This window comes from Podarcis bocagei (assembly GCF_964188305.1).
Source record: "Podarcis bocagei genome assembly, chromosome: 1".
Classification (NCBI taxonomy): domain Eukaryota; kingdom Metazoa; phylum Chordata; class Lepidosauria; order Squamata; family Lacertidae; genus Podarcis; species Podarcis bocagei.
In genome coordinates this window covers 29,415,053-29,442,452 of record NC_138125.1, presented here as the reverse complement: position 1 = coordinate 29,442,452, position 27,400 = coordinate 29,415,053, and the positions used below count along the sequence as shown (strand labels likewise).

Here is a 27,400-nt window from a genome sequence, read left to right as displayed (position 1 = left end):
ACCCCCCAAAAACCAAGACACAGAAGAAAACAATGGCATGGCCCTCCTTCCTTATATCAAGGGCACCACAGATAAAATTAGCAAAATCCTCCATAAACACAATATCAAAACAGCCTTTTGCACCAACCAAAAAATAGCCAATATCCTCAGAAACCCAAAAGATAAAATCCAGTTAGAAAACCAAGGGGTCTATGAAATACCCTGCAAAGTCTGCCCAGCCACGTACATTGGACAAACAAACAGACGAATAAATGCACGTATCGCAGAACACAAGAATGCCGTCAAAAAAGAAGAAAAAACTTCCTCTCTTTACCAACACATGAAAGAAACAGGACACGAAATTAATTTTGCAGATTCCAAATTGCTCTTTAACATGGAACATCACCACAAGAGAATAATCATGGAAGCCATCGAGATAGAGAAACACCCTCACAACATGAACAAGCGTGACGACACGTCCCGCCTGCCAGACATCTGGAAATTAGCCCTCCCCACAAAAACCGACACCAGAACCAGAGGCACACAGAACGCCATCTCCAATCAACCACACCAGACCCAAACCCAGACCCTCTCCACAGATAAATTACAGATACCATCCAGTAGCCAAACCATAGTGGCACCTCCGGATGCTGCACCCCCCTGCAATCCCTACACAGATCTGGCTGGCACAGGGCACAAAACCACAGCTCGCCCCTATACACGAAGCCAAGCCAGAGCACAACTAAGTGCAGTACAGCCATCTTCTCAGAAAAACTCTTCTCAGAAAAACTCAGAAAAACTCTTCACAAGCTCAAGAGGTCAAGACACGAAAGCTTTAGCAACTAATCCACACCTAATGACCCTCCTAAGTGGTACTCAGAATATCACTCAAGAAATCACTCAAGATATCCCTCAAGTAATTAATGAACAAAAGAAGAAAAGGCACAATAACCTGGGAACTTCCTCTCTGCCCAGAACGTTGGAGGCTATACACCACACCCCCTCAACAGTATTTATAGGAACTCAAACACTGAGATCCTGCTCTGTTCTAGTGACAAGAAGCCGAAGGCACCAGCCTGAAGATGACGAGTGAGACCTCGTCGAAACGTCGCCTAGACACCCCAACTCTTACACGGGAAGATATCCGAAAACACCAAAACCTGCATTCCTGTACCCGTGAAAATCTACGAAAGCATATATATATATATATATATATATATATATATATATATATATATTCCAAAACATTCCATCCTTGCCAGCCAAACACAACGTATTCTTCCCTAGCTTTCCTTGAGTTGGGCAGGCATGTGGGAATATATGCACAATTGACTTTCCAAGTCAGGTAACTTGTCGAGGCCTGGTGTAGCCCCTACGTGGATTTGCTTCACTAGATGTGGCTCATTCATCCATCAGAGATTTGATGCAAGGCAGAGATTACATTACAGAAGGGGTGTGTGTGTGTGTGGATGGATAAGCTTTCTGTACCTTCTGTAGTTCTGAAAACAATTTTTAAAAAAACAATTGCATGAAAGTCTAAGACGATGCACATCCTCAGGGAAACCTGCTACGAATAACGATGGCATTTATTCTAATGCTGCGTGCTGTGCATGTATGGTACAGGAGCGAAAGGTAATAACCAAATGTGCATTCCCCTTCCATAGCAGATAAAATGCCCACCCAGCCCAGTATCCTCTCCTTTGCGGTGCTGAAAAGAAATGTTAAAGGGCTGAACTTTCATGATTAGACAGTGTTTTACTTAGCAGGTCAAGATGGAAAATTGAAGGAGTGGTTTACAAGGATCTTAGGGAGACACGGAGCCGCCCCCCTTTTGTTCTTCCAGCAACCATTTGGGGCAGGTTAGGCTCCCTTGCAAAAGTGATTCCTGGTTTGGTTCATGACGTTCCTTTTATGCTGAAGCATCATAGCCCTGTCCGTGTTTCCGGAGTACTCAGAGAGTTGAGCCAGAGTGAGGCTGCGGTTCTCAAAAGAACATTAGAAAAGTCCTGCTGGGTCAGACTATGGAGTTCAGCCTCCTGATCTTGCCGTGGTGAACCAGAAGTCTCTAGGAAGCCTGCAAGCAGAACCTGAGGGCAAAGGTGCTCTCCCCCACCTGCAGTTCTCAACAACTGGTAGGCATACTGCCACTCATTCTGGAGTATTAATAGAGTCATCATGGCTACTGCATTTATTTTTTTTATTATTAGTATATTTTATATATCAGCTTTCCTCCAAGGAGCTCAAGGTGGCATACATGGGTCTCCCCACCCCCATTTTATGCTCACAACAACCCTGTGAAGTATGCTAGGCTGAGAGACTAGGGAGGTTTGTGACTGAGCAGGGATTTGAACCCTGTTCTCCCAGGTCCTAGTCCAACACATCCTAACCTCTAAGCTAATAGCCACTGATAGCCTTATCCTTCGTGTTTTAAAACTGTCCAAGCTGACAGCCATCACTACATCATGTGGCAGTGAGTTCCATAGAGTAACTTCCTTTTGCTTGTTCCATTTGCCCCAACCAGGGCCGTACACAGTGTTCCAAGTGCGACCTCACCATTGATTGGTATAATGGCATTATGATATTGGCAACTTGTTTTTAATCACGTTCCTAAGGACCCCTGACTTGGAAGTGTGCCTTTTTCTCAGCTGCCACATATTGACATTTTTAATCGAGCTGCCCACCACTACCCCAAGCTTTCTTTCCTGGTCAGTCACTGCTAGTTCAGTCCCCAAGATGAATGACAGTGCAGCAGCACTTTCCCCACCTGCAATTCCCAGCAGCGGGAATTCAGGAGCATACTAGCTCCAATGGGGGAGGTAGAACTTCGCCGTTGGGGCTAGCAGGCATTGACTGAATGCTATTTTAAAAAATCTGTCACAGCTACAGGGACTGGCTGGGAAGTTGGTGACTCTACTTATGCATTTCCTTTCCTGAATCACTGAGACGCTTCTTTGAAGCATCCTCTTTCCTGCAGTTGGTGGGCAAAGAGTTCTAAATGGCTCCTCTTTACCTGCTGCAGCTGCACTTTGACATCACTCCAGACTTGACTTCTCTTGGATTGCTTTCCAGTGACTCTGTTTCTCTTTTCTGGTGGCCCGCTGGAATGTGGAGTTAACCAGGGCTATTGACTGTTTGGCTCCGAAGCGCCCTCTCCGATTGCATGGAGCCCGGACAGCCCCGTGGTTTTCCACGGATCTGAGGGCAATGAAACAATCGTTGAGACGGCTAGAGCGCCGGTGGCGGATAACTCATTCCGAATCTGACCGGACACAGGTTAGAGCTCAACGTCGAGCCTACCAAGTGGCGATAGCGACGGCAAAGAAGAATTTCTTCACCGCCTCTATTGCATCTGCAGAAAACAGCAGCAGGAGACTTTTTCAGGTGGTTCACAATTTAGCGGAACCACCTGCAACATCGGGGCCCAGTACGGGCCACATGTTCTCCTGCAATGATTTTGCAAAGTTTTTTGCAGATAAAATCGCTCAGATTCGGGAAGAAGTAGACTCCACCGTGGGAGCAGGGCCGGGGCGGGAGAGTGCTAGAGTTCTGTCTAGTCAAGTTGAGTGGGATCAATTCCAATCTGTTACCTCCGAGGATGTGGACAGGCTGCTTGGACGAGTGAAACCAACCACCTGTCTCCTGGATCCTTGCCCATCCTGGCTTATAAAAGCTAGCCGGGAAGGACTGGGCAATGGGCTTCGTGGGGTGGTGAATGCTTCCCTCCGTGAGGGAGCCTTCCCAGACCCGCTGAAAGAGGCGGTTATTAAACCGCTTCTTAAAAAACCATCTTTAGATGCGGCCACGATAGCCAACTATCGCCCAGTCTCAAATCTTCCATTCCTGGGCAAGGTGATTGAGCGAGCGGTTGCCGAACAACTCCAGGCACGCCTGGAAGAAGCGGACCATTTGGATCCCTTCCAGTCGGGATTCAGGCCTCATCATGGGACTGAAACTGCCTTGGTTGCACTGGTTGATGATCTCCGGCGGGCTAGGGACAAAGGTGAGAGCTGTTTCCTAGTTCTGCTGGATCTCTCAGCGGCGTTCGATACCATCGACCATAGCATCCTTCTGGACCGTCTTGAGGGGCTGGGAGCTGGGGGCACTGTTATACAGTGGTTCCGCTGCTTCCTCCTGGGCCGGGTTCAGAAAGTGGTGGTGGGGGATGAGTGTTCAGACCCCTGGGCTCTCACTTGTGGGGTGCCTCAGGGTTCTGTCCTCTCCCCCATGCTTTTCAACATCTACATGCGGCCGCTGGGAGAGATCATCAGGAGGTTTGGGCTGGGTGTTCATCAGTATGCGGATGATACCCAGCTCTACCTCTCTTTTAAATCAGAACCAGTGAAGGCGGTGAAGGTCCTGTGTGAGTGTCTGGAGGCGGTTGGAGGATGGATGGCGGCTAACAGATTGAGGTTGAATCCTGACAAGACAGAAGTACTGTTTTTGGGGGACAGGAGGCGGGCAGGTGTGGAGGATTCCCTGGTCCTGAATGGGGTAACTGTGCCCCTGAAGGACCAGGTGCGCAGCCTGGGAGTCATTTTGGACTCACAGCTGTCCATGGAGGCACAGGTCAAATCTGTGTCCAGGGCAGCTGTTTACCAGCTCCATCTGGTACGTAGGCTGAGACCCTATCTGCCTGCGGACTGTCTCGCCAGAGTGGTGCATGCTCTGGTTATCTCCCGCTTGGACTACTGCAATGCACTCAACGTGGGGCTACCTTTGAAGGTGACGCGGAAACTACAACTAATCCAGAATGCTGCAGCTAGACTGGTGACTGGGAGCGGCCGCCGAGACCATATAACACTGGTCTTGAAAGACCTGCATTGGCTCCCAGTACGTTTCCGAGCACAATTCAAAGTGTTGGTGCTGACCTTTAAAGCCCTAAACGGCCTCGGTCCAGTATACCTGAAGGAGCGTCTCCACCCCCATCATTCTGCCCGGACGCTGAGGTCCAGCGCCGAGGGCCTTCTGGCGGTTCCCTCATTGCGAGAAGCGAAGCTACAGGGAACCAGGCAGAGGGCCTTCTCGGTAGTGGCGCCCGCCCTGTGGAACGCCCTTCCAGCAGATGTCAAAGCGATAAACAACTACCTGACATTCAGGAGACATCTTAAGGCAGCCCTGTTCAGGGAAGTTTTTAACGTGTGATATTTTATTGTATTTTTGGTTTTTATGGAAGCCGCCCAGAGTGGCTGGGGAGGCCCAGCCAGATGGGCGGGGTATAAATAATAAATTATTATTATTATTATTATTATTATTGTTGTTGTTGTTGTTGTTGTTGTTGTTGTTGTTGTTGTTGTTGTTGTTGTTGTTTGGTGTAACCAAACAAGCTCTCTCCTCGCCACCATTTTGACAGCTCAAGCATAACAAACAGCTACTTTGCTCTTCCTCCGATTACTTTGTGAGATAACCTTTACGTCTCCCCTACGGATTTGTTCAGCGTTATTGCTGTATTTAAAAAAAAAACGACAACAAAAAAACAAGCTGTGTTTTCTGATCTATTTTCTGGTTCACTTCTCAGTCTATACCAAAGATTGTTCCATTTTTCTTTGCACTCCAGGTTAACATTTGCTAAAGAGAAAAGCTAATAGGCATTCCGTTTGATTAGGTCATGGCTGCCGACACTTTAAAAATCAGCTGAAGAGGGCTTTGAATCTCAGGCAGCTGCGTGTTGGAGCCAACGAGCCTGCTCCTTATTCCCAGGCAGTGCTTCAGGACAAGGGCGAGCCTCCAGGAGCATCTCCAGCCGTTAATGAGAGCTCTTAAACCAGCCCTTTGAAAAGCCCTCGAGGCCCAAGCAGGACCTCCTTCCCACTTCCTCATTATGGCAGCCTCCACCCCCCACCCCCACCCCATTCCCTCTGCAGCCCTTGGAAAGATAGCATTTATTTGACAGGGAGCCAGAAGCAACACAATGTGGGCTGTGTTATAGGCAAAGTGGGTTTTTAGTTACCCAGGTGAGAAAGAACGTGTCCGGACTTCAAAAGGTTTACTCTGGCAGTACAGTTTCAGGACCCCAAGGTGGTTGGTGCTGCCCGGGGGCAGCCAGGTTTGCAAGGGTTGGGGGGAGTTCCTATAAATGACAGTTAAGCAAATCCACAGCGTTATCTTCCATGCATGAGTCCAAACTGTCTGTGGAAAGCCTTCAGAACTGTGTTGTGTCTGTGGTACCTGCAGAACCAATGGCACGAGGACAGTGAACATACATACAGGGAGACTGTTATGTACTGAAGTTCTCACCCTGGGCCAGCAGGGAGATACTGTAGATAGTTTTCACTCAGGTCCACATACGCAAATAAGGAATTGAAAGTGACGTTCAGTGATTGGATAGTTACAGAAAGTTGTTACTGTTGCATTGTAGTGGAGCTCTATATAAGCAGGCTGGCTGAACCCTTCAGTTCTGTTCTGTTCTGGGTTTGTGAATAAACAAGAGCTGTTTGAAGAATCGCTGTGTTGTCTGATATGTTCACCCACAACTTAACAGAGACTGAATTGTGCACTCTTGATAAAGAGGAAAGCTTGATTTCTGTTATTTTAGTCCACCGGAGCTCTTCTGCTAAGTAGGTAATGAGGGGGATTGGCGGGGTTGGCTATTGTGAGATCATCCAAACAAACAGTTTCCCCCACCTGGGCAGCACACTAGAAATAAGATGTGAATTGGCTTCAGGTTTCACGAGGTGCAATTACTGCTGCCACACATCCTGACACTGTTATTTCCTTTTTAAAAAAATAAGTGGGCACTGCCTTAGGCATACATCTTGCAAATGTGGCAGTAGAGCAGAGGCTCAGTGCCTGTTCTCCTAACTACAGGTGTACATTGCTGGTGAAAGGCCATAGCTGGCACATGGCCCCAGATTTGATCCCTGGCATCTTTAGGATCCTGGAGAGATACAGCCTGTCACTGTAGACCAGTAGGACATGTGGAATTTTTCAATTCCAAAAATGATGAGTGCTAAAAAGTTGTAACATAACTTGGGGGAAAGTATTTTGGAAAAGCAACATATGTGTAAAATTGCATAGAAATCATTAAAAATGACTGCCAAGTACTTGCAGTTTGAAAACATACCAGCGCGAGTAGATAAATAGGCACCGCTGCAGTGGGAAGGTAAATGACATTTCAGTGAGCTCTGGGAATCATCATGATGCTCCATTGTACCAGAAGCGGTTTAGTCATGCTGGCCACATGACTTGGAAAGCAGTCTGCCAACAAACGCCAGCTCCCTCAGCCTGAAAGCAGAGGTGTGCACCACACCCCATAATCAAATTCAACTGGACTTATCCATCCAAGGGTCCTTTACGTTTACCTTTAGCTAGTTATATTATAGTTAGTTAGTTAGTTAGTTAATTAAGTTAGTTTATTAATCAGTCATTACCTGGCATTTTCAGAAGGTAAAATTAAAATTCTTTGGTTTTTCAAAAGCAGTTTGTTTCATCAAACATAGACTTATCAAGCTAAATGTCATCCAATCACAAATATAATAGCAGATTTGAATTCCTCACACCCAATAACATATTTTTAAGACCCCCCCTGAACTGAAGAACTTTGCAAAAAATGGCACGCCCTAGTAGACCAATCTACTGCTATCCAGATATTTTAGACTACAACTCCCCTCATCTCTGTCCATTGGCCATGTTGCCTGGTGCTGATTGGATTTGTAGTCCAGTAACAACTGGAGGGCATCAGATTGGGGAAGACGGGTGTAGACCTGGATGGACCAATAGTCCAACTCAGTATAGGGCAACTTCCTATGTTACTAAGTGAGAACAAGCAGGAGAAACTATGTCCATCTGAGATGCTGGCTGTACTGGCGGAAGCATTCCAGTCCTTCTGTCCAAACCTCTAGCTGTGTTCTTCTGGCTGCTTCTGCCTCCTGCCCAAGTGGAAGATGTCACACTTTGTGGAAGGGCATAGCAGCCAGTAGCTTTACAACTTCACTCCAACCTGAAGACCAGGCTGCCTTATTGGAAGACTTTCATCACCTTCAGAGGGGAAGGGACAGAAACAGTCCATGAAATTATTAAGAAACAGTTTAATAAATGGTTTAGATAGAAGCAAAGTTCTTGTTTTCTGCTGCTATAACCTTAAGAGGCATCACAGACAGGCAGTAAGGTGATCATTCTCTGAAATTCTTCCTTTTGTTAACTAAATTACAGGCTATCTAGTGGGCAGGGATGGCAGATGAGCATGGCAGATAAGCAATGTTACCTAAGCGCCAAGTGATATGTAGACACTTTGCTTTCATTCGCTGACATGCTATCATTTGTCATTCATGCCATGTGATGAATATAAATGTCCCCAGGGTCCAGCAAGCCAACAGTGCACCCCGGCCACCTTGCTACCTTGTCATCGGAGCACAGATATATAAATCACCATGTTCAAAATGCTGCGGATTCATGAGTTTATATTGGCAAATGTCCGCTGTGTGTGTGTATTGCACGCCAGGGGATGGGAATTCAGTAGGGAGTGTAGCATTCGAGACCATGGAGTCATACTTAGCCCATGGGCAGGGTGAGGACTTTATGGGCTCCTTGGTTCAGATTCCATACATCAAGACCAGGCTGTCTGCCTCTTGTCCTTAACTGTGCCTCTTAGCCAGTGGCTACTTCCTGCATGTTGCCCTGCTGACACCCACCTGCTCTCATACGACATCCATCTCCCAATGATATCTCAGCATTGATTGCAATGGGACTGGTGTGTGTGGGTGTGTGTTTGTGTGCGTGCGCGAGAGCATACACACACACAGTGGCATGCTGCTCCCAGTGAAGCTGTGTTGCTTTGATTTTCACTTATCTTGTGTCACTAGATTTCATGATTTTGAGGATTCGGTCATTAATCCCATGTTTGTCCTGAGAAAATATAAACTCATGTACAAAGGGAGAAAAGTTTTGAGCCACCTTGAGTGTTTTGTGTTTCAGGATTCATTGCATGATTCAGGGTTCCACAGCAGTCATGAGTGGTCTTAGTTTCCTTTCTTATTATTCATAACATAACATAAATCATCATCATCATCATCATCATCATCATCATTTCACCAAATAGCCACTGATCACGCTGGATATGCCTTTGTGAGCTGCATCCATGCTCTTGCCACAGACGCAGCTCCTCAGCATTCAACTTCTCACGTGGCAGCTGGGTTAAGTCACATCTCACCCGCCAGCAGCTCTAATCTCTCACCTGGGAACAACCCCATCCACAACCAAACGCCCTTGCCATCATCACTCCCCAAAGGAGCGATCCAAAGGGCTCATTTGGACTTGATGCCTCCCTCTTTGGACCCCTTTTGTGTAATGGAAATAATAACGATTGCATATCGCATGAGAATGTTAGTAGGTATTATATGGTGAAAAATTGCCAAAGCACTCCATGGGTGAGAGCACCATTATCATTAGCAATTACAACTCATTACCCTTTCTCAGCATAGCAAGCTTGGGAAATCAAATCTAGGAGTTTTATAATAAGATGCAGGTTATTAATTAGCATTCATATGTAAAAAGCAGATTCTGCAAAATGAATCTTAAAAATTTAAACTGTGATTTAATGTGTGTATGTGTAAAAAGAAAGAAAGAAGTAAAAGCCTGCAAATTATTTCCTGTGATATCTTTAGTAACATGCCTGAAAAGCACAATCCTACGTCTACTCAGAAGTAAGTCCTATTGAATGCAAAAAGGTTTTACTCACAGGTAGCACAGTCTCAATACTTTCCCCCAGGCCCAGGGAAAAAAATATACAACTCTTCTCTTCTTTGATCTTAGATATCCAAATACTGAAGAATAGTCACCCTGAAAGTCTTAATCCTAGACATGAGGCCTAAACAGCTACAGGAAAAGCATGTTTCTGGAGACTGTGAGCATTTGATCGCAGCTGTGAGGGGATCTGGAATAGAACCATGGATGTGGGGAAGATTATTTATCCCTTTTCCTTGCTGAAGGTCCAGTCCAGATTCTGCTCTCCACCGCCATCTCTGAGACTAGAATTGGGAGGAAATTTCCCACAGACATCCACCATGTATAATGCTAAATGACAATGCTAAAACTGGAGCTATTTTTTTCCAAATGTTGTTTGTGAGGGTGCATATGTGTGCTTTTTATATTTGAATACCTCTGGATGCCTGAACGCACACAAGATAATCTTTCTGGTGCTTGAGTGGTACAGCAAATCTAAATCTAGTCGTCCCCCCTTGACCTTTGCATTTGTTGCATTTACCCCATCAGAAAAAAGTACCCAAGCTCTTAGGCCAACAGCTGTGACAGGGACTGAAAGAAAGACAGAAAGAAAAATCAGATATAGCATTTATGTGTGACATATTCAGTAAGCGCTTGACCCCAGCCAGCCCAACCTCACCAGATGCAAGCTGCTCCAAATTTCAACAGAAATAATGGATGCTGAACAGCAGTACTTTTGTGCTGCCCTTGTGGGCAATATAGACCTCATCTCTGACGATCAGGGATTGAGCTGGTGCCTGTAGAGCACAGGAAATAGGCAGAGGCTGAGGAGATGAGCTGTGCTTTCCAATTCTCTCTGCAATGTTTCTGAGCTCCCTCCTCCTCCTTCCCCACACCTGTGCTCCTGCTGGCACAGTGTTGCCATTCCTGTCCTTCACTTGCATAGGATGGGACTGAAAAGGAGTCAGAGCCATTCATCACCCTTCTCTCTTCTCTCTCTTTGCATTTCATGCCACTGACCTGATCCCCTCTTAAATGAGCTCTCCCAGTCAGGACAATTTGACAAGCTGAGGTTAGAGCATGTGGTGAGCTGTATTCGACTCACATCAGACCAACAAGGTCAAAGAAAGGAAAGGCCACCTTTTGTCTCTGACTCTTTGATAAATGCCCAACCTTCAAATATTCAAGCTCCATCAATACGGCGTGTGTGAGTAGCTTTTTCTGCTCAGATGTAGCACGTTGGACCAAAGTATGAAATGATTTTTTTCCAGGTCTGCATAAAATATGTTCTTGTTCCTCCCTCCCTGCGTGTTACAATCAGAATATTAGGAGCCATCCTCTCTTATTTAAAAGTATAGAAGAAAGGTGTTTGGGTGGAGGTTGTTTCTGAAGTTTTCTGATGAAAATGGCATGAATCCAAGGTTGCTTATAAAGCATCAGTTCTATTTACGTGCTGTTTTATAAGGAAAAAAGTTACTGTACCTCATCATTAGCCTGAGGCAGCCTACTACAGCCAATTAGAAAGGCAATGAAAAGCAAATCAGATATCTAATTGTTATGACAGCAGTGGTGTCAGCTTCCAAATGCTCATGCAGACAAATGTTTTGCTTTTGATGTCAGATGATTTTTCATGGAAACCCGGCTGTTGAACTTAGCGTAGAGTGGCTTTTGAGTGCAAGCTGGGTATTGGAGTAGTCTCTGAAATGCTTAGGCCTAAGATTGGCGCAGCATTTTAGACTAGAAACAGGGGACTAATCCAGCAGTGGCCCATAGATCATTTCTTGAACAATTCACCAAAAAACAAGCAGCAAAGTAAATGCACTTTCAAACCAATTACAACCTGAAAGAATCTGTACTAAATTACAGTTACAGATAGGTAGCCGTGTTGGTCTGCCATAGTCAAAATAAAAAATTCCTTCCAGTAGCACCTTAAAGACCAACTAAGTTAGTTCTTAGTATGAGCTTTCGTGTGCATGCACACGAAAGCTCATACCAAGAACTAACTTAGTTGGTCTTTAAGGTGCTACTGGAAGGAATTTTTTACTAAATTACAGTTTGCCTGAGTGGAATAATGGTGGTAAAATTTCTTAAATGAATGTTGGATTTCTCAGAGACTGATCATGTGCTGCAGGAGCTGAGGATTTTGATTTTGCAATGTTTGAAAGACAATTTAATATATATTTTATATTATTATGAACTAAGGATGGGGGTGAAATTGCAACTGTGTCCAACATACAAAGATTAGAAGCAGAACCAGCATGCTTGGGGACGCTTGTGGCTGGGTTGTGTGAATGCCCCCCTCCATAATTAAAGCCAGCACACAGCTACACCTAAACACCTGAGGAGGACTTACACTGATTCTCAGAGTGGACCTCAGAGATCATTTTTTGTACTATTTATTTATATTTACTAGCACATCATCCCCCCCCCCCTCTGGCAGGAACACTGGGTGACTATATAACCACACACATATCCATATTAAAATCATATCAAATTCCTCTCATACTGTTCCAGAACTCCCAGCATTCAAAGGGCTGGGTAAATAAATATGCTTTCAATGCATATTCCATGGGAAGGAGGCACACCACAAATAATTTCCTGGGGTGTGTGAGAGAGAGGGAGGCAGGAGCGGGGAGAGGATTGACAATTGATCTGTTTGGTGTGCTGAAATGAGTTGCTTATATGCCATGATAGTTTCGTATAGCTGTATTTTCCTTCTTAAATCATTCTCTGCAATCGCCTGACCATTTTTCTTGATTTTTCTCGGAACCCCCCTGGTTTGTCGATATCTGTCTGGTAATGAAATGTCCAGCAGTGAAAGCAGCATCCCAGCTGCGGTCCTGATGAACCACACTGAGAAGCTATTACACATCTTTCCCCCGCTATATATTACTTTGCAGTATGCATTATATAATTATGCCACCAGTTCCATAACTAAATGAATTACTTTAGGAAAGAGGGCTGGAAATAGTTTCAGCCCAACATGCAGCTTCCAAAAGCAAATTCCAATTGATTAATGCTGTCAAAAGGCACTTGCCCCTTCACCCTCTTTATGCTGCAGTATTGCAGCTAATTGACCTCTGACAATATGATAGGCCTGTTTACCCATCTCCTCTGGCACTAGATGGTCCGTCCTTATAGGATTTCTCCCAGAGCCAAGTGTAATTCTCACTCACACAGAGACTATATGCCAAGACAGACAGCTCTGGTTAGGGTGCATTCTGCAGATCCACTGCCATCACATGTCAGAGGGCAGAAGAGGGCAACCAAGATGATCTAGAGTCTGGAGACCAAGACTTATGAGGAGTGGTTGAAAGAGCTATGTGTGCTTAGCCTGGAAAAGAGGAGACTGAAAGGAGATATGATAGCCATCTTCAAGTATCCGAAGGGCTGTCACATGGAAGATGGAGCAAGCATGTTTTCTCCTGCTCTGGAGGTTAGGACATGAACCAATGGCTTCAAGTTATAAGAAAGGAGATTCCAACTAAACATCAGGAGGAATTTTCTGACAGTAAGAGCTGTTCGCCAGTGAAACAGACTCCCTCAGGAGGTGGTGGACTCTCTCTCCTTGGAGGTCTTTAAGCAGAGGTTGGATAGCCATCTGTCCTGGATGCTTTCGTTGAGATTCCTGCATTGCAGGGGTTTGGACTTGATGACTCTTGGAAGTCCCTATTAGTCTATGATTTCACAAACATCCAGCAACTGGTATGACCAACTTGACTGAGATGATTAACAATTAAAAGCTTTATGTGGCGCCTTCCACACTGTCTGCAAGTTTAAGCCTGGCTGTCATCTTTAATTGCCAGAAATCAATGGGTGTTATTTACAGTCTCCCCAAAGACATTTTGAGATAGGTGATATTTTCTTCAGCTGAGCAAGTTTCCTAGTCTTTGTCTCATTGGAATGGCCATATTGGTTGCCGGTTGGTTTTCAGGCCCAATTCAAGGTGTTGAAAACCCTAAATGACTCAGGCCTCAAAAAGCTGAAAGACTGCCTCCTTTGCTACAGACCCCTTGGGTATTAAGAACTGCAGAGGTGGCCCTATTGGTTGTCATTGAGATATTGGGTATCCAAATAACTCAGTAAGAGGAATGAATGCCTTTTTGGTTTCTGGCAACAGGGAGTTCCACAGATCAACAGTGCACTGGTTTTGTGTGACTTTTCTAATCTCCCCACAAACAAATCAGGATGAATGCTCAACAATCATATTGTCTGGAAACACCCTTAATTTATGGAGGAGGAGAACCTTTATTTTCATAAATAACATTTTAAAGTTATTTATTACTGGAGGGCTAGAGCTGGTGCAGCCTAGGGTTGTGATATGTCCAGAAATGGACAGACATGTCCTCTTTTGAAGGTCCTACATGCTATCTGGGGGGATTTTACATTTTCAAGCAAATGTCCTGGATTTTGTGCACTGGTGGCTCTGGTTCTGGCTCGGGAGCTTTTTGTGTCTGGATTTTTACCTCTTGAAATATGGCAACCCTAGCGCCAAACATGTGGGGGGGGGGGAAGGAAACTGCTTCTCCTCCTTCCTTTTCTCCCCTGTCTTTCTCCTGGTCATCAGAAGAGGGATGATGCAGTGGGGGATCCCCTGTTCCCCACCTCCCCAGGCCCTGCATGAATTGCTATACCTGTAATTCATGTTAAGAGATCAATGCGTGCCATTGATTAACATTATAAACAATGCCAGTTCAATTTGCTTATGAAGCTCTCACCACTGTATCCCAGTGAGAGCATGAATTCTGGGTTGCTGAAAGACGTGACACCCGCCACCTTCTTTCTTGAAAATGGGAAATAGTAAGAAGACATCTCTCACAAACGGAGCTTTAGCCAGCTGTTTGAAAACAGCTGTTTTTATCCTCTCGTGGTGTAACCATCAGTGCATTTGTGCATGCCTTCCCCTGCCAAAGTTTACAAACTTGCAGTGCAGTTATGCTGATGGAGAATAAATACAGCATGCAGAAGTTTCCTCAGAAGAATGTGATTGGCCAATAAATGACAACTGAGATTTTCTTCGTGTCTGGGATGCAGACAACCAAGCTGTTCACTCAGCTTCTGCTTTTGGAAGTGTTTTGGGAGACTTGAAGCAAAGGGTTTCGCAGCTGTTCTAGGATCTGAACGGAATCCGGGTGCTGGGTCTCCCATTTTACTCTATTTACAAGCAATAATATTTGCTAGGAGTTCACTCCTGGTGGCATATTTGCTCTATTGGTTGCTTACATCCCCCCAGAAAAACAGGATAATAATCTTCAGTAATCATCAGGGGTCATAAAAATATGGTTTGTTAAGCTTGTAACAGGGGTGGAAACTTGAATAAAATATTGCAGGGGCTCAAGTAAGCCCTGTCCTGTGTGGACACTATTTGAATGGCAATGCCCATCAACTGGGGGGGGGGGCGCAGACAACATTAGCCTCTGTCCCACTTTCCTTCCCTCCCTCCTCTGTCTCTGCCTCTCAAAGGCTTGCACAGCTCATTATTGCAGCAGCGCTGGCTATAAGCTCCGCAGGCAAATGGTGCCTCTGGGAGACACCCCTCTTTGGGCAGGGGGGCAGCTCAGAGACCAGGGACAGCAGCAGCAGCAGCTGCCCAGAGGACTCCCAAGGAGAGGACACTGGGGGAACACTCCACAAGGGAAGGTGTTGGAAAAAGGGCGAGAGGTTGCCAGCTTTGCAGGCAAGGGGTGACATAACTGGGCTCCTGAGCTCCACAGGGGTGCTACAGAAAGAATTCAGTTGGTCAAGTGAGCCGTGGACTCAAAAAGGTTGAAAACCTCTGCTCTGCAGAGATATACTCACAAGCTTCTGTGATCGTTGATCTAAAATTTTGAAGTTACTTCCATCTACAGTTGGAAACCTATTTCTGGGGTAGTGGTACACAGCCTATTCTGACTGTTCATGCTAGATGTGGCCACCATGCATTGAACCAGCCTTTCACTGATTGGAATCTAGCTGCCTTGTCACGTCAGTGCTCCATCCTTCAGGATCTCAGGCAGAGTCTTAGCACCTGGTCCTGGATCCTTTTAACTGGAGATGTTAGACACAGAATCTGAGACCTTCTGCATGTGCCCTGTGACTAAGCTAAGGGTCCTTATATGAGTCAGCGAATAATAAACACACTTTACTCTATCCTTTCTGGTGTAGTTCAAGGCTTCTGCTGTAAGTCTCTACAGCAGTGTTTCCCAACCGGTGTTCCGCGGCACACTAGTGTGCCGTGAGATGTTGGCTGGTGTGCCGTGGGAGGGAGGCGGGCGAGTCGGGCGGTGAGAGGCGGCGGCGGCGAGGATCCGTGTCGAGCCGGGGGCGGCTCCACGGTGGTGGTGCCGAGGTTTCTCTCTCCATTCTCCCCTCACACACACACACAGGAAATAACACAGGATCAGCTGACAGGACCCAGCCAATGGGGCGGCGGCGGGGCAGCGCATGCAAAAGGGAGGAGCGCGAGACAGCGGACGAGGAGGAGGCCGGCATGTCCGGGCAGCAGCAGCAACAACAGCAGCAGCAACTCCCGGCGACGGCTCCTCAAGCCCCGGGCAACCCTACTCCCTCACCGGCCTCGGCCGCCCTCCTGCTCCACCCGCCGCCGCCTCCCCCGCCGCCGCCGGCCACCTCGGCCCCGCCGCCGCCCCCTCCTCTGCCCGCTATCGCCGCCACCACCACAACAGCCGCCGCCTCAGCTGCCGCCGTCCCTCAGTCCCTCGCTTTGCTGCCTCCTAACCCCCCAACCCCAAAGCTTGGAGGTTCCCCGGCAAGGGGGAGGGAAAAAAATTGAAAACTTTCACTTTCGCGCTGACGTCACGGGGCTGTAATGGTGGTGTGCCGCGAGATTTTTTTCATCAAACAAGTGTGCCTTTGCCCAAAAAAGGTTGGGAAACACTGCTCTACAGCACGGTGTAACTTCAACAATGTGCCAATTGGGCATCAGCAGGGGCAGTTGGATTCACTCTTAGGAAGCTAGCAACCCTATCTTTTCTGTCCTTACATGTTCAGGTTTCCTTTTGTTGGCACTCATGTAAGTCATTCTGGCTCTCACAGTTGGCTGTTGCAACATTGCAGTTCAGTTTGCTATTATTCTCTTTGATGCTTGGAGACTTGTGTATTGCAGAAGGAACTGTGGGCTGGGACCAAACCCAGCTTGTTTGAGATTGTGAAGCAGATGTTCATTTCCATGTAAAATCTTATATTCGGGCGATATTTGTTTTCAATCTCAAGTTTAAACAACAGCAATTATGCAAATGACTTTGTTCTAAGTTAATTTGATGCAGCTCCCAACTCTGCCATGGCTTATCTCAAGTCTGCTCAAGTTGTGACACACTACGTCAAATGCACCTTGTATTTGCACTCACTGGCTCCTCGTTTTTACTTTCTGAAGCAGTCGACCAAACCAGTTTATTGAATCTCTAGATATTTGCTGGATTTATCTACTGCTGGTGTAGCCAAGATGGCACACTCAGATGCTGTTAGCCTTCAACTCCCATCAGTACCAGCCAGTGTGGCCAGTGTTCAGGGAGAGTTGTAGTCCAGCAATATCTGGAAGGCACCCAGTTGCCTATCACCACTCTAGCATTTGATTTAATTGTTTAATTACATGTCATGTGGCAATATGGGCTAGAGCGCATTTCAGACCTGTTTTTATCTTTCCACTGCTTAATGGCAGCTTCTTTCTATGATCTCATTCAGATGTAATGGGAGAGCATGATCCCTTGATCTGAGAATATACTGTAGCAAATCTCAGGCTTATAAGCGCCCCCTCTTCTTCTTATATTCTTTGTATGGGGAGGAGGGAAGTTTAAAGCTGCTGTTTGTGGTTTGGAACAATCAACAGTTTACCATTAGGACCAAATATAGGAAACTGTGGTTTGTTCAAATCAAAGTTAAGATATAGATTTATAACTATCTGTGGTTTGAAGAAATTAGAATTTCCTGAATTTGGGCATACCAGGAAACAGCAGTTTGTTCCAAATGGCAAATGGGAGGTTTAAACTTCCTACCTTTGAAGATGAAGTGGAAGTACACACTTTTATAATTGGAAACTATAGTCTGATATTAGTTTTATGTGTCAACACACCTGCTGTGTGTGTGTGGAAATGGTTTAGGTATGTTGTTATTATTATTGTATTATTTGATTTTCTTTACAATACATGTTAGCAGTATTGCTGACATATTGCTACAATTTTCCCTTCTGTACAAAATGGAAGCAAAGCAGTTACAGCAATAAAAGTAGTATACTTGGATGTCCCGTCAGTTAAATTTTATTTGTTTGTTTGTTTTATTTATAACAATATGTATATACTGCTGTATCATAAAAATATATATCACAGCGGTTTACCACAGTATAAAAACCAAACAATAAAATCATGAAAAGTTAAAAACAAGTCAAAAATGAAAATAAATAAAAACAAAAATGAACGTCAATAGACCATTCTGGATGATGTACTCTTAATTCCCTGCATAGGCCTGGCAGAACAGAATCTTTTTTCAGCAGGCATTTAAATGTTTCCACAGAAGGTGCCTGCTGAATTTTAATTGGCAGGGTGTTCCACAGGACTGGGGTGATGACACTAAAGGCCCAGTTTCTCTGTGAGATACATAAAGTTTCCATCTCTCGCTTTAGAAACATAAAGGGATTAACTTCTAGTTCAACACCAGGATCCTAGTATGGATAACGGCAATTTTACTCAACTGGAGAAGCTGTTCTTTTTCAAATATGTTGTTCTCATGACACACATTGCCTGTGTATGAACTAGCGATGCCCAGTTAATGAAGCTCTTCCCTAAATACATATAATGGGTCCATTATTTAGTGGACCAGCTTTCTATGTCATAGTAGGATCTGAATTCAAAATGTTTTTTTAAAAAAAAATTATTATTCTCTCTGTTCTTTTCTTCATAGGAACAAGGCAAGATTGGTGTAGTTTTCAATATCGGAACAGTAGATATCTCGATCAAAGAAGAAAGCACCCCAGTCAATGATGGCAAATATCACGTCGTACGCTTTACCCGAAATGGTGGCAATGCTACTCTTCAGGTAGATGGTTGGCCAGTGAATGAACACTATCCTTCAGGTAAATGTCTAACTGAGAAATCTTCCTCTCTCATTCTCTCTTAAGGTATTAACCTTGGGCCTTAATAGAGGAGCTGCACAGTATATTGGTGCACAGCGTACAAATATTAACAGCTCCACCTGGAGGAACAAAGACCTGAACAAAATTTCTCTCAGTTTATAAACTATGTTCACCACATTGGGTATAAGGTGTTTTGCGGAACATCCATATTTTAAGGAGTGGCACACATATGAAGTGCATGTGATGTGACAAAAACCAACAACAACATACACATGTCAAATGTTGGAACCTCTGAATATAATCTGATTCTGCAGAGACAAAGTAACAAAAGTAGCTCTACCCAGTGCTTTTTTTCTTAAAAAATGTTTAGGGGTACTCCCATTTTCCTACTCATATTGAAATACTGCCCTTCAATGAGGCCAAACTTAGATTCACAAAATATTTAGGGGTATGTGTACCCCTGCATACCCCCAGAAAAAAGCATTGGCTCTACTCATAATCTGTATACTCTGGAATATTCCTGTAGGAAGTAGGGAAGAACATTTGCCATGTAAGTTGTAGACTGCTGCCCAAATGGTTTTGACAAACATACAATTGCTACTTGTGGCTTTTCTGAATCAATGAAAATGGGGTGTAGCATATGACGTCTGGGAAGGAGGAGCTACAATAAATTTAATATATCGTGAAAACTCTTGATCATTAACATTGGCACTGCTTGTTGTTGCTTTTCTTCCTTCTTGGGAAAGTTTCCTGTTACAGCGTCACCACCAGAAATATGTGCTTGGAATTTCAGTAGCACAAAATTTCAAAATGATTTTTTAATTTTATTTTTTAGCTGCCTTCCCTTTAATCACCCATAGGACTGAAAAGCAACACTATCTGATTCATGCAATTAACGGAGACATTTAGCGGTGGTTTCCTATTAAGTTGTCTAGGACTTCCAGATTGCTCCTTCCCCTTATACTTGCCACGCTTTGCTGCACTACTCTTCCACTCCCGCTGCTGAAGAAATCTGTTGGCTAGTAAATGCACTGCTGAACCAAGATGGTGCAGTGGGATAAGCAGGAAATACTGCTAGCTGGGCAAAGAAAGAAGATGCAGAGATTGCCAGTTGAGGGCATCTTCTGTTTATTGTGGGTATACTGAGTTTCCTGTTTATTAATTTTGTTCTTCAATTAGTTTGTTGTTTGATTGAAATAGCACAGTTAATTGACTATTATTACTTTTAAAAAATAAACTTTAATGAATTGGCACCCCTAAGGAAATTATTTTAGTAATCACATCTTAATTCAGGAACAATAAATAGAACCTCTCTTTCAAGTAATAACTGTATTTTCTCCCTCTGTAATGTGTTGTCATGCTTGCAGGCCAAAGTAACAGTGAATATAAAGGGATTTTTATCTATGGTTTGTGCTGTATTTGGAGCTTCCTTCTGAAATTGCAAGGGCAGACTACAGTATGTTTCACAGATATGAGATACATACCGAAAATCAGAACAGGAAGCAGAAAACTTTGCCTTAATAGTTTGTGCTAAGAATCCAGTGTGTTATTCCCAGCCAATGCTAAACTCATAGAAATACCCCATTTTCCTCTCACCATTTGACTTAATCTGCCATTGACCTAAGAGTTCTCCTATTAGCCATGCTACAGCCATCAGCAGCTTTGCAGGTACAAATCAATTTCACACAGTTTCATCTCTAAGTCTGCTCCTATCCTTTTCTGCATTAATTTTCAAATTCTAAATAAATTTGAAATATCAGCATGAAAATTTGCATGTTGGATAAATTTTCTCATAAAATATACCTTTGTTAATGCATCTTAGCTCAAATAATCCTAAAGTACACTGGGGGTAGCAGTGATGATCACAGATTCAGAGGCTGCAGAGCCTTCAGAGGAGATGATTCTCCCTTAAGTTGACTGTCAAAGGGTATCTATTTGGCCGAGATCACACACACACACATTTCAATCAAATTTAAATAAATCTGCATATCACCTCAGTTGAAGGAAACCAATTATATAATCAAAAAGATATCACTGGTTATCAAAGGGAAATGTCAATGCTTCCTTTTCATTCCTGTTAGCCTAAAAAGTATAGATATATGTCCTTTACTCACAGTATACCAATTTAAAATTGCCCTCCACCAATTAAGTAACTGTAGCTTTATTTGGTTACTCTATTGATATGCAGCTTGCAGCCCAAACAGAAAAAGAGAGAGGAAAGTTCAGGATGCATCCTATAATTTGTTGTACTGTAGAAGCTGTTCATAAATTAGATGGTACCAAATTATGGCACTCTGGAGAAATTTGTAAATGTCACTGTGTTGCATTGTTTCACCTACCATACTAAAAATGTTTTGAAGAAGTAATTCTGTTGCTACTTCTGCTTCGGAAGGCAGGAGGCTGAGGATTGCCACCGTTCTCAGCTATAGGTTGACCTTCCAGCTCTCCAAGGGAAGAGAGCCATCACAAAATGACAGTCAGTCCAATTTAAGCTAGATGGGTTGTTGGGCTACAAGCTCTTCATTCGTATTCTAAAGAATCCAGTGGACAACCCTCAGCAATCATTTTGTGCAAATTGGTTTTTTTTGGGGGGGTTGCATTTTTTGCAAACCGAAATTTTATAATTTGTGGAAAGTATGGTAGTTATGAAGTTCATTGTCAGCTAAACCACTGCATATGATATTAGTCAACAAGGAATCCACCATGTGATATGGAAAACCAGGGAACTAAAATAGATATTAGATTTATGTTATTGCACTTTTCCTCTTCTAAAGTAAAGGTAAAGGGACCCCTGACCATTAGGTCCAGTCGTGACCGACTCTAGGGTTGCGGCACTCATCTCACTTTATTGGCCGAGGGAGCCGGCGTACATCTTCCGGGTCATGTGGCCAGCATGACTAAGCTGCTTCTGGTGAACCAGAGCAGCACTCGGAAACGCCGTTTACCTTCCTACCTATTTATCTACTTGCACTTTGATGTGCTTTCGAACTGCTAGGTTGGCAGGAGCAGGGACCGAGCAATGGGAGCTCACCCCGTCGCGGGGATTCGAACCACCGACCTTCTGAAGTCCTAGGCTCTGTGGTTTAACCCACAGCACCACCCGCGTCCCTTCTTCTAAAGTAGGTTTCAAATAAATCCCTCTAATACTCCTATAAACTTCTAAAACAAACAAACAAACCCTCCACAATTGTGGCTCATCTATCCAATTACAGACCAGAGCATCCTGCTCACTCCTTGGAGCTAAGAATTTTTTTATGCTGAAATTTTATGCCGCAAAGGACTTATTTACATTCCATTCCTTTGTACACAGGGATACACAATGCAACCTCATGTAATTTAAATGACTTGGTAAGGGTGGGAGCACCCGAAATATATGGATAATTAGAAGTTCAAACAAGCAGGGGTGCTAGTTACATAGGGCTTTTTAAAACTGCGGCTACATAGTAGTGTATGGTGAATGTGGATAATCAAACAATTTTGATAATTTAAACTGGAACACTACAGTCTGCTGTTTCGGTTTCTGGGTTTTGTGAATATAGCCAGGTAATTAAAGAGCCTCTAGACATTTCAGTGAATGTTCATGAATAACCCCAAAGTAATTTATTTTCAGTAGAGTTTGGCTAACTGCTAATTCTACAAAGATGCTTCAAACACAAAGCGATTACAAATGTTTCAAAAGTGACAGGTTAAGCAGAACATTAAAGAGAGTCACAAGCAGAATTAGAATTTACCATGTAGAGACAATCTCTACAATGACCCTTAAAACAGCTGATGAGTCTTGGTAGAACCCCGTACCTGAATCGTCAATGCTGTTTTTATCCCTATTAAGCATTTTGAATGTGATTTTTTTTTTTTTTTAAATAATCTTTATTGATTTTCTTTTATACATACAAAAAATAAAAAAATGAAAAACGGATAAGAAAAAAAAAAAAAAAACAGCAACAACACAATATTCAACAAGAAGTCACAGCCCTTAAGTGCTATGAAAAAAGTAAGAAAAAAGAAAAATAAAAAATCAGGCAAGTGGGAATAAAAGAAAGACAAAAAACTACAACATAAAAACATAAGGTTGTCGACTTCCTTCCCTACTGATTTCGGGTTTTTACATTCAGTAGTTATCTTTTTACCGCTGGTTTTTGTTTATGATTTTCACATCGGGAGTTTTACACCAAACCTGCTGTATTTGGTAAGTTTTTAAAATTACCTTCGAAATAAACCATAAATTTACTCCATTCTTCTTTTAACTTTGTATCTTTATGATTTCTAATTTTTTGTGTCAATTTTGCTAATTCAATAAAGTCATACAGTTTTAATTGCCAGTCCCTCACCGTTGGAAGATTTGTGCTTTTCCAGTTTTGAGCGATAAGCATTCTGGCCGCTGCTGTTGAGTATTGGAATAGAATTTTATCTTTTTCTTGAATTTCTTTCCCTACCATCCCTAATAGGAAGGCCTCTGGGCTTTTGGGAAATGTATATCTGAATATCTTTTTTAACTCATTATATATCTGATCCCAAAATTTTTTAATCTCCTCACATGTCCACCACATATGTATAAAATTACCTTCTTTTGTCCTACATTTCCAACAAGCCTTATCTGCGGTCTTGTACATTCTATTCAATTTTTCTGGTGTAAGGTACCATCTGTAAATCATTTTTTCCAAATTTTCCCTGATTGCGGCACTTGCCGTGAATTTTAATCCCTCGCTCCATAATTTTGACCATTTTTCATATTCTATATCATGACCCAGGTCTTTTGCCCATTTAACCATAACTTGTTTGATTTTTTCATCTTTAGTTTCCCATTCCAGTAGTATGTTATACATCTTGGATAATACCTTCGATTTACTTTCAACTACTTCAATCTGGAATTTGGACTTCTTTTCATTCATTCCTAATTTTTTATCTTCTGTCCATATTGCGTTAATTTGATGATACTGTATCCAACCCGTCAACCTCTCCCTTAGTTCTTCATATGGTCTTAGTTTCCAGTTGTCTTGGGATCTCACTAGTAGGTCTTCATATGTCAGTTTTTGTTCTTCCATATTTATTTTTTTGATTGACAGCAAATCTGTAGGGGACAGCCACCAGGGTACTCTTTGCTCCAACAGTTTCTTATTTTTATTCCAGACTTCATACAGGGGTCCTCTTATAATATGGCTCGAAAACCTTTTGTGTACTTTTTCTTTATTTAGCCAGAGGTAGGCGTGCCAACTGAATCTATTATCGGCTCCTTCCAGATCTAATAGGTCTGTATCTTCTAAGGTTATCCAGTCTTTGACCCAGCAGAGACAGGCTGCTTCGTAATATAATTTTAGGTCAGGTATTGCCAATCCTCCTCTTTCCTTACTATCTGTTAACAGTTTGAATCTAATCCTTGGCCTTCTTCCCTGCCATATGAATCTTGAAAGTGTCTTCTGCCAATCCTTAAATATTTTAGACCCTCTGATGACCGGTATATTTTGAAATAAGAATAGCATCTTGGGGAGTATGTTCATTTTTATTGCTTCCATCCTACCCAGCCACGAGAGATTCACCCTGTTCCATACGTCTAAATCCTTTTTCACTTTGTTCCATATTGATGTGTAATTATCTTCAATTAGATTTATATTTCTGGGTGTAAGCCAAATTCCTAGATATTTTATTTTCCTCGCCACTTTAATTCCAGATTGTCTTTCTAGTCTTTCCACCGCTTCATTTCTCAGGTTCTTTGTTAACATTTTTGTTTTGGTTTTGTTCAACTTGAAGCCCGATAGTTTACCGTACTCCTCCATGATCTCCAATACTTTACCCACACTTTCCTGCGGCTCTTCTAGGGATAACATCAGATCGTCAGCATAAGCTTTTAATTTAAACTCTTTAAATCCTATTTTAATCCCTTTTATCTCTGTTTTGGACCTGATTTTATTCGCCAGTATTTCCAAGGCCAGAATGAAAAGAAGCGGGGAAAGGGGGCATCCTTGCCTTGTTCCTTTCTCTATTCTGAATTTATTCGTAAGGTTGTTGTTTATTATCAATTTGGCATGTTGGTTTGAATATATTGCCTGTATTCCTTTTAGGAATTCCCCTTCAATCCCTGCTTTCTCCATTGATTTTAATAAGAACCGCCAGGAAACGTTGTCGAACGCTTTTTCTGCGTCTATGAAGATCAGGGACGCCGGGATGTTATTGTTAATCTCCAAATATTCAATTAGGTTAATAACGTGCCTCACATTATCTTTCATGTATCTATTTGGGAGGAAGCCCACTTGGTCTTTGTGGATTATCCTTATTAAACATTTTTTCAGTCTATTCGCCATAATATCCGCATATATCTTATAATCGTTATTCAGTAATGATATTGGCCTATAGTTTTTTATATTCGTTTTGTCCGTGTCTGGTTTTGGAATTAATGTTATAAAGGCCTCTCTCCACGTCTCAGGGATTTTCCCTCCTCTTAAAATATTGTTCATGGTGTCACAGAGTACTTGTGTTAATTGGCTTCCCAACACTTTGTAATATTTGGCCGATAACCCGTCCGGTCCTGGTGCTTTCCCCAATTTCAGTTTTTTTATCGCATTTTCAATCTCCTCCATATTTATAGGTCTATTTAATTGGTTTCTTTCTTCTTCTGTGATAGTTTTTCCTATGCAGTTCTCTAAATATTTTTCTATTTGGTCTGGATCTTCTTCTCCTTTTTTATATAATTCCTCATAAAATTTAAGGAAGTTTTTTTGTATTTTTTTTGGGTCGGTTATTAATTCTTCTTCCATCATTATTTTATTTATCACATTCTGCTTCTGTCTTTTTCTCAGTTGCCAGGCTAGGAATTTTCCTGTTTTATTCGCTGATTCGAAGTATCTCTGCTTCATTAACTTGATTTTCCATTCTACTTCTTGGTTCGTTAGTATTGAATATTGTCTTTGTAATATTTTTATTGATTGTAAACTTTGCTCATCTTTCGGATGATCTATTAATTTCTTTTCATACTCCCTCAGCTGTTTAAGTATTTCATCTGTTTTTTGCTGCCTTGTTTTTTTCTTGTGGTTGTTTTGCTGGATAAAGAGACCTCTTAAGACCGCCTTGCTGGCGTCCCAGACTGTTTCTATGTTTACCCCTTTGTTAAGATTCAGGTCCCAATACTCTTTTAATGTAGTTTTGGCTTTTTCGATCACCTCGTCATTATCTAACAGATAATCGTTCAGTCTCCATCTAAAACCTCCGTTTAATTTCCCTTTTAGTTCCAAAGTTATTGAATTATGATCGGAAAGGGTTTTCGGTTGAATTTCACATTTTGTCGCTCTTAAAGTAATATCTCTTGAGGTCCAAATTTGGTCTATTCTTCCCCAGCTTTTATGTACTTCTGAGAAGAAGGTAAATTGTTTTTCTGTTAGGTGCTTATGTCTCCACACATCCGTTAGTTCCATGTTCTCCTTCAGATCTTGAAATGATTCCGGTAGCTTTCCTTGTTTTCGTTTTCTTTTTTCTGTTTGCCTATCCAATTCTAATGTCGGCACTGCATTGAAGTCTCCTAGTAATATCAACTTATTGTTCCCTAGTTCCACTAGTACTTGTTCCAGTTTTTTATAGAATTCAGACCTGTTTGAATTTGGGGCGTAGATGTTTATCACGTCGATCTTTTCTCCTTGAAAATTTATTTGCACTCCCAAAATTCTCCCTTCTTCATCTTTGTAGGACAATTTAGGTTCCCATTTTTCATCGACATATGTTACCACTCCCCTTTTTTTCTCTCTCCCAGAGTTTATAAATTCTATTCCCAGGTTCTTATTTACCAATACATGCTTGTGCTTTTTGGCTACATGCGTTTCTTGTATACAGATTACATCCAATTTTTTCTTTTTCAACACATTTGCAATTTTATTCCTTTTTGTTTTTTCATTCAATCCATTTACATTCCATGTTAAAATTTTAAGATTCATTATTACTTTTAACTAGTTGAGAAGTCAGTAATTTGTCTGTTTCGGTTTGGGGTTTTAACTAAATTAAATTCGGGTGTTTTGATTCTCTGTTTCCTTCTGTTCCTCCCCTTCCTCCTCCTCCTTCGCCTCCTCCTCCTCCTCCTCCTCCCCCTCCTCCTCCTCTTCACCCCCTCCCCCCGCTCCCCCCGTTCCCCCCCTCCCCTCCCTCTCCCCACCTCTCTCCCCATATCTCACCATCAACCCCCCAAGTTCTTTTTCGTATCTTCGAAGGAATTTACTAACTTCCTGAGTCTCCGTTATCTTGAATCTTTTCCCTTTGTAAAAAAAAGAGATCCCTTCAGGGAACTCCCATCTGTGTTGTATACCGTTCTTGTTCAAGGTATTGACTATCTGTTTGTAGCCCTCTCTCTTGCGAAGGAGCCTGATTGGTATTTCCTTGAAGATAATGATTGGTTTCCCATCAATCATTAATTTCCTCTGATAACTTTCTCTCAGGATTATGTTTCTCATCTCTATCGATCTAAAAATCACTAAGCAATCTCCTGGGGTCCTTTTCTGTTTGTTTTGTTTCAGTCTTATTTTTATTCTAAAGGCGTTTTCTATGGTTTGTGCAACTTCTTCTTCTTTCAATGTAAGCCACCTCGCCAGTTCCTTTATCATTTTTCCTTTTATATCTTCCTCCCTTGCTTCCCCTATTCCTCTAAATTTCAAGTTTAGCTGCTTTTGCTTCATTTCCATCATGGCTAAATTGTCTAAGACTTGGTCCTGACTTTTATTTAGTTCT

The 27,400-nt window shown here is 42.8% G+C and overlaps 1 protein-coding gene across 31 annotated transcripts in view; it reads left to right on the top strand.

The window, feature by feature from the left end:
- Nucleotides 1-27,400, top strand: part of NRXN3 (neurexin 3) — a 1,270,857-nt gene that overhangs the window by 1,073,468 nt on the left and 169,989 nt on the right. For all 31 annotated transcript variants that reach the window (XM_081172108.1, XM_081172127.1, XM_081172102.1 and 28 more), the window contains one exon: nucleotides 18,529-18,700. In XM_081172108.1, coding sequence (XP_081028234.1) covers nucleotides 18,529-18,700 — 172 coding nt within the window. The remainder of the gene's footprint in view (nucleotides 1-18,528; nucleotides 18,701-27,400) is intronic.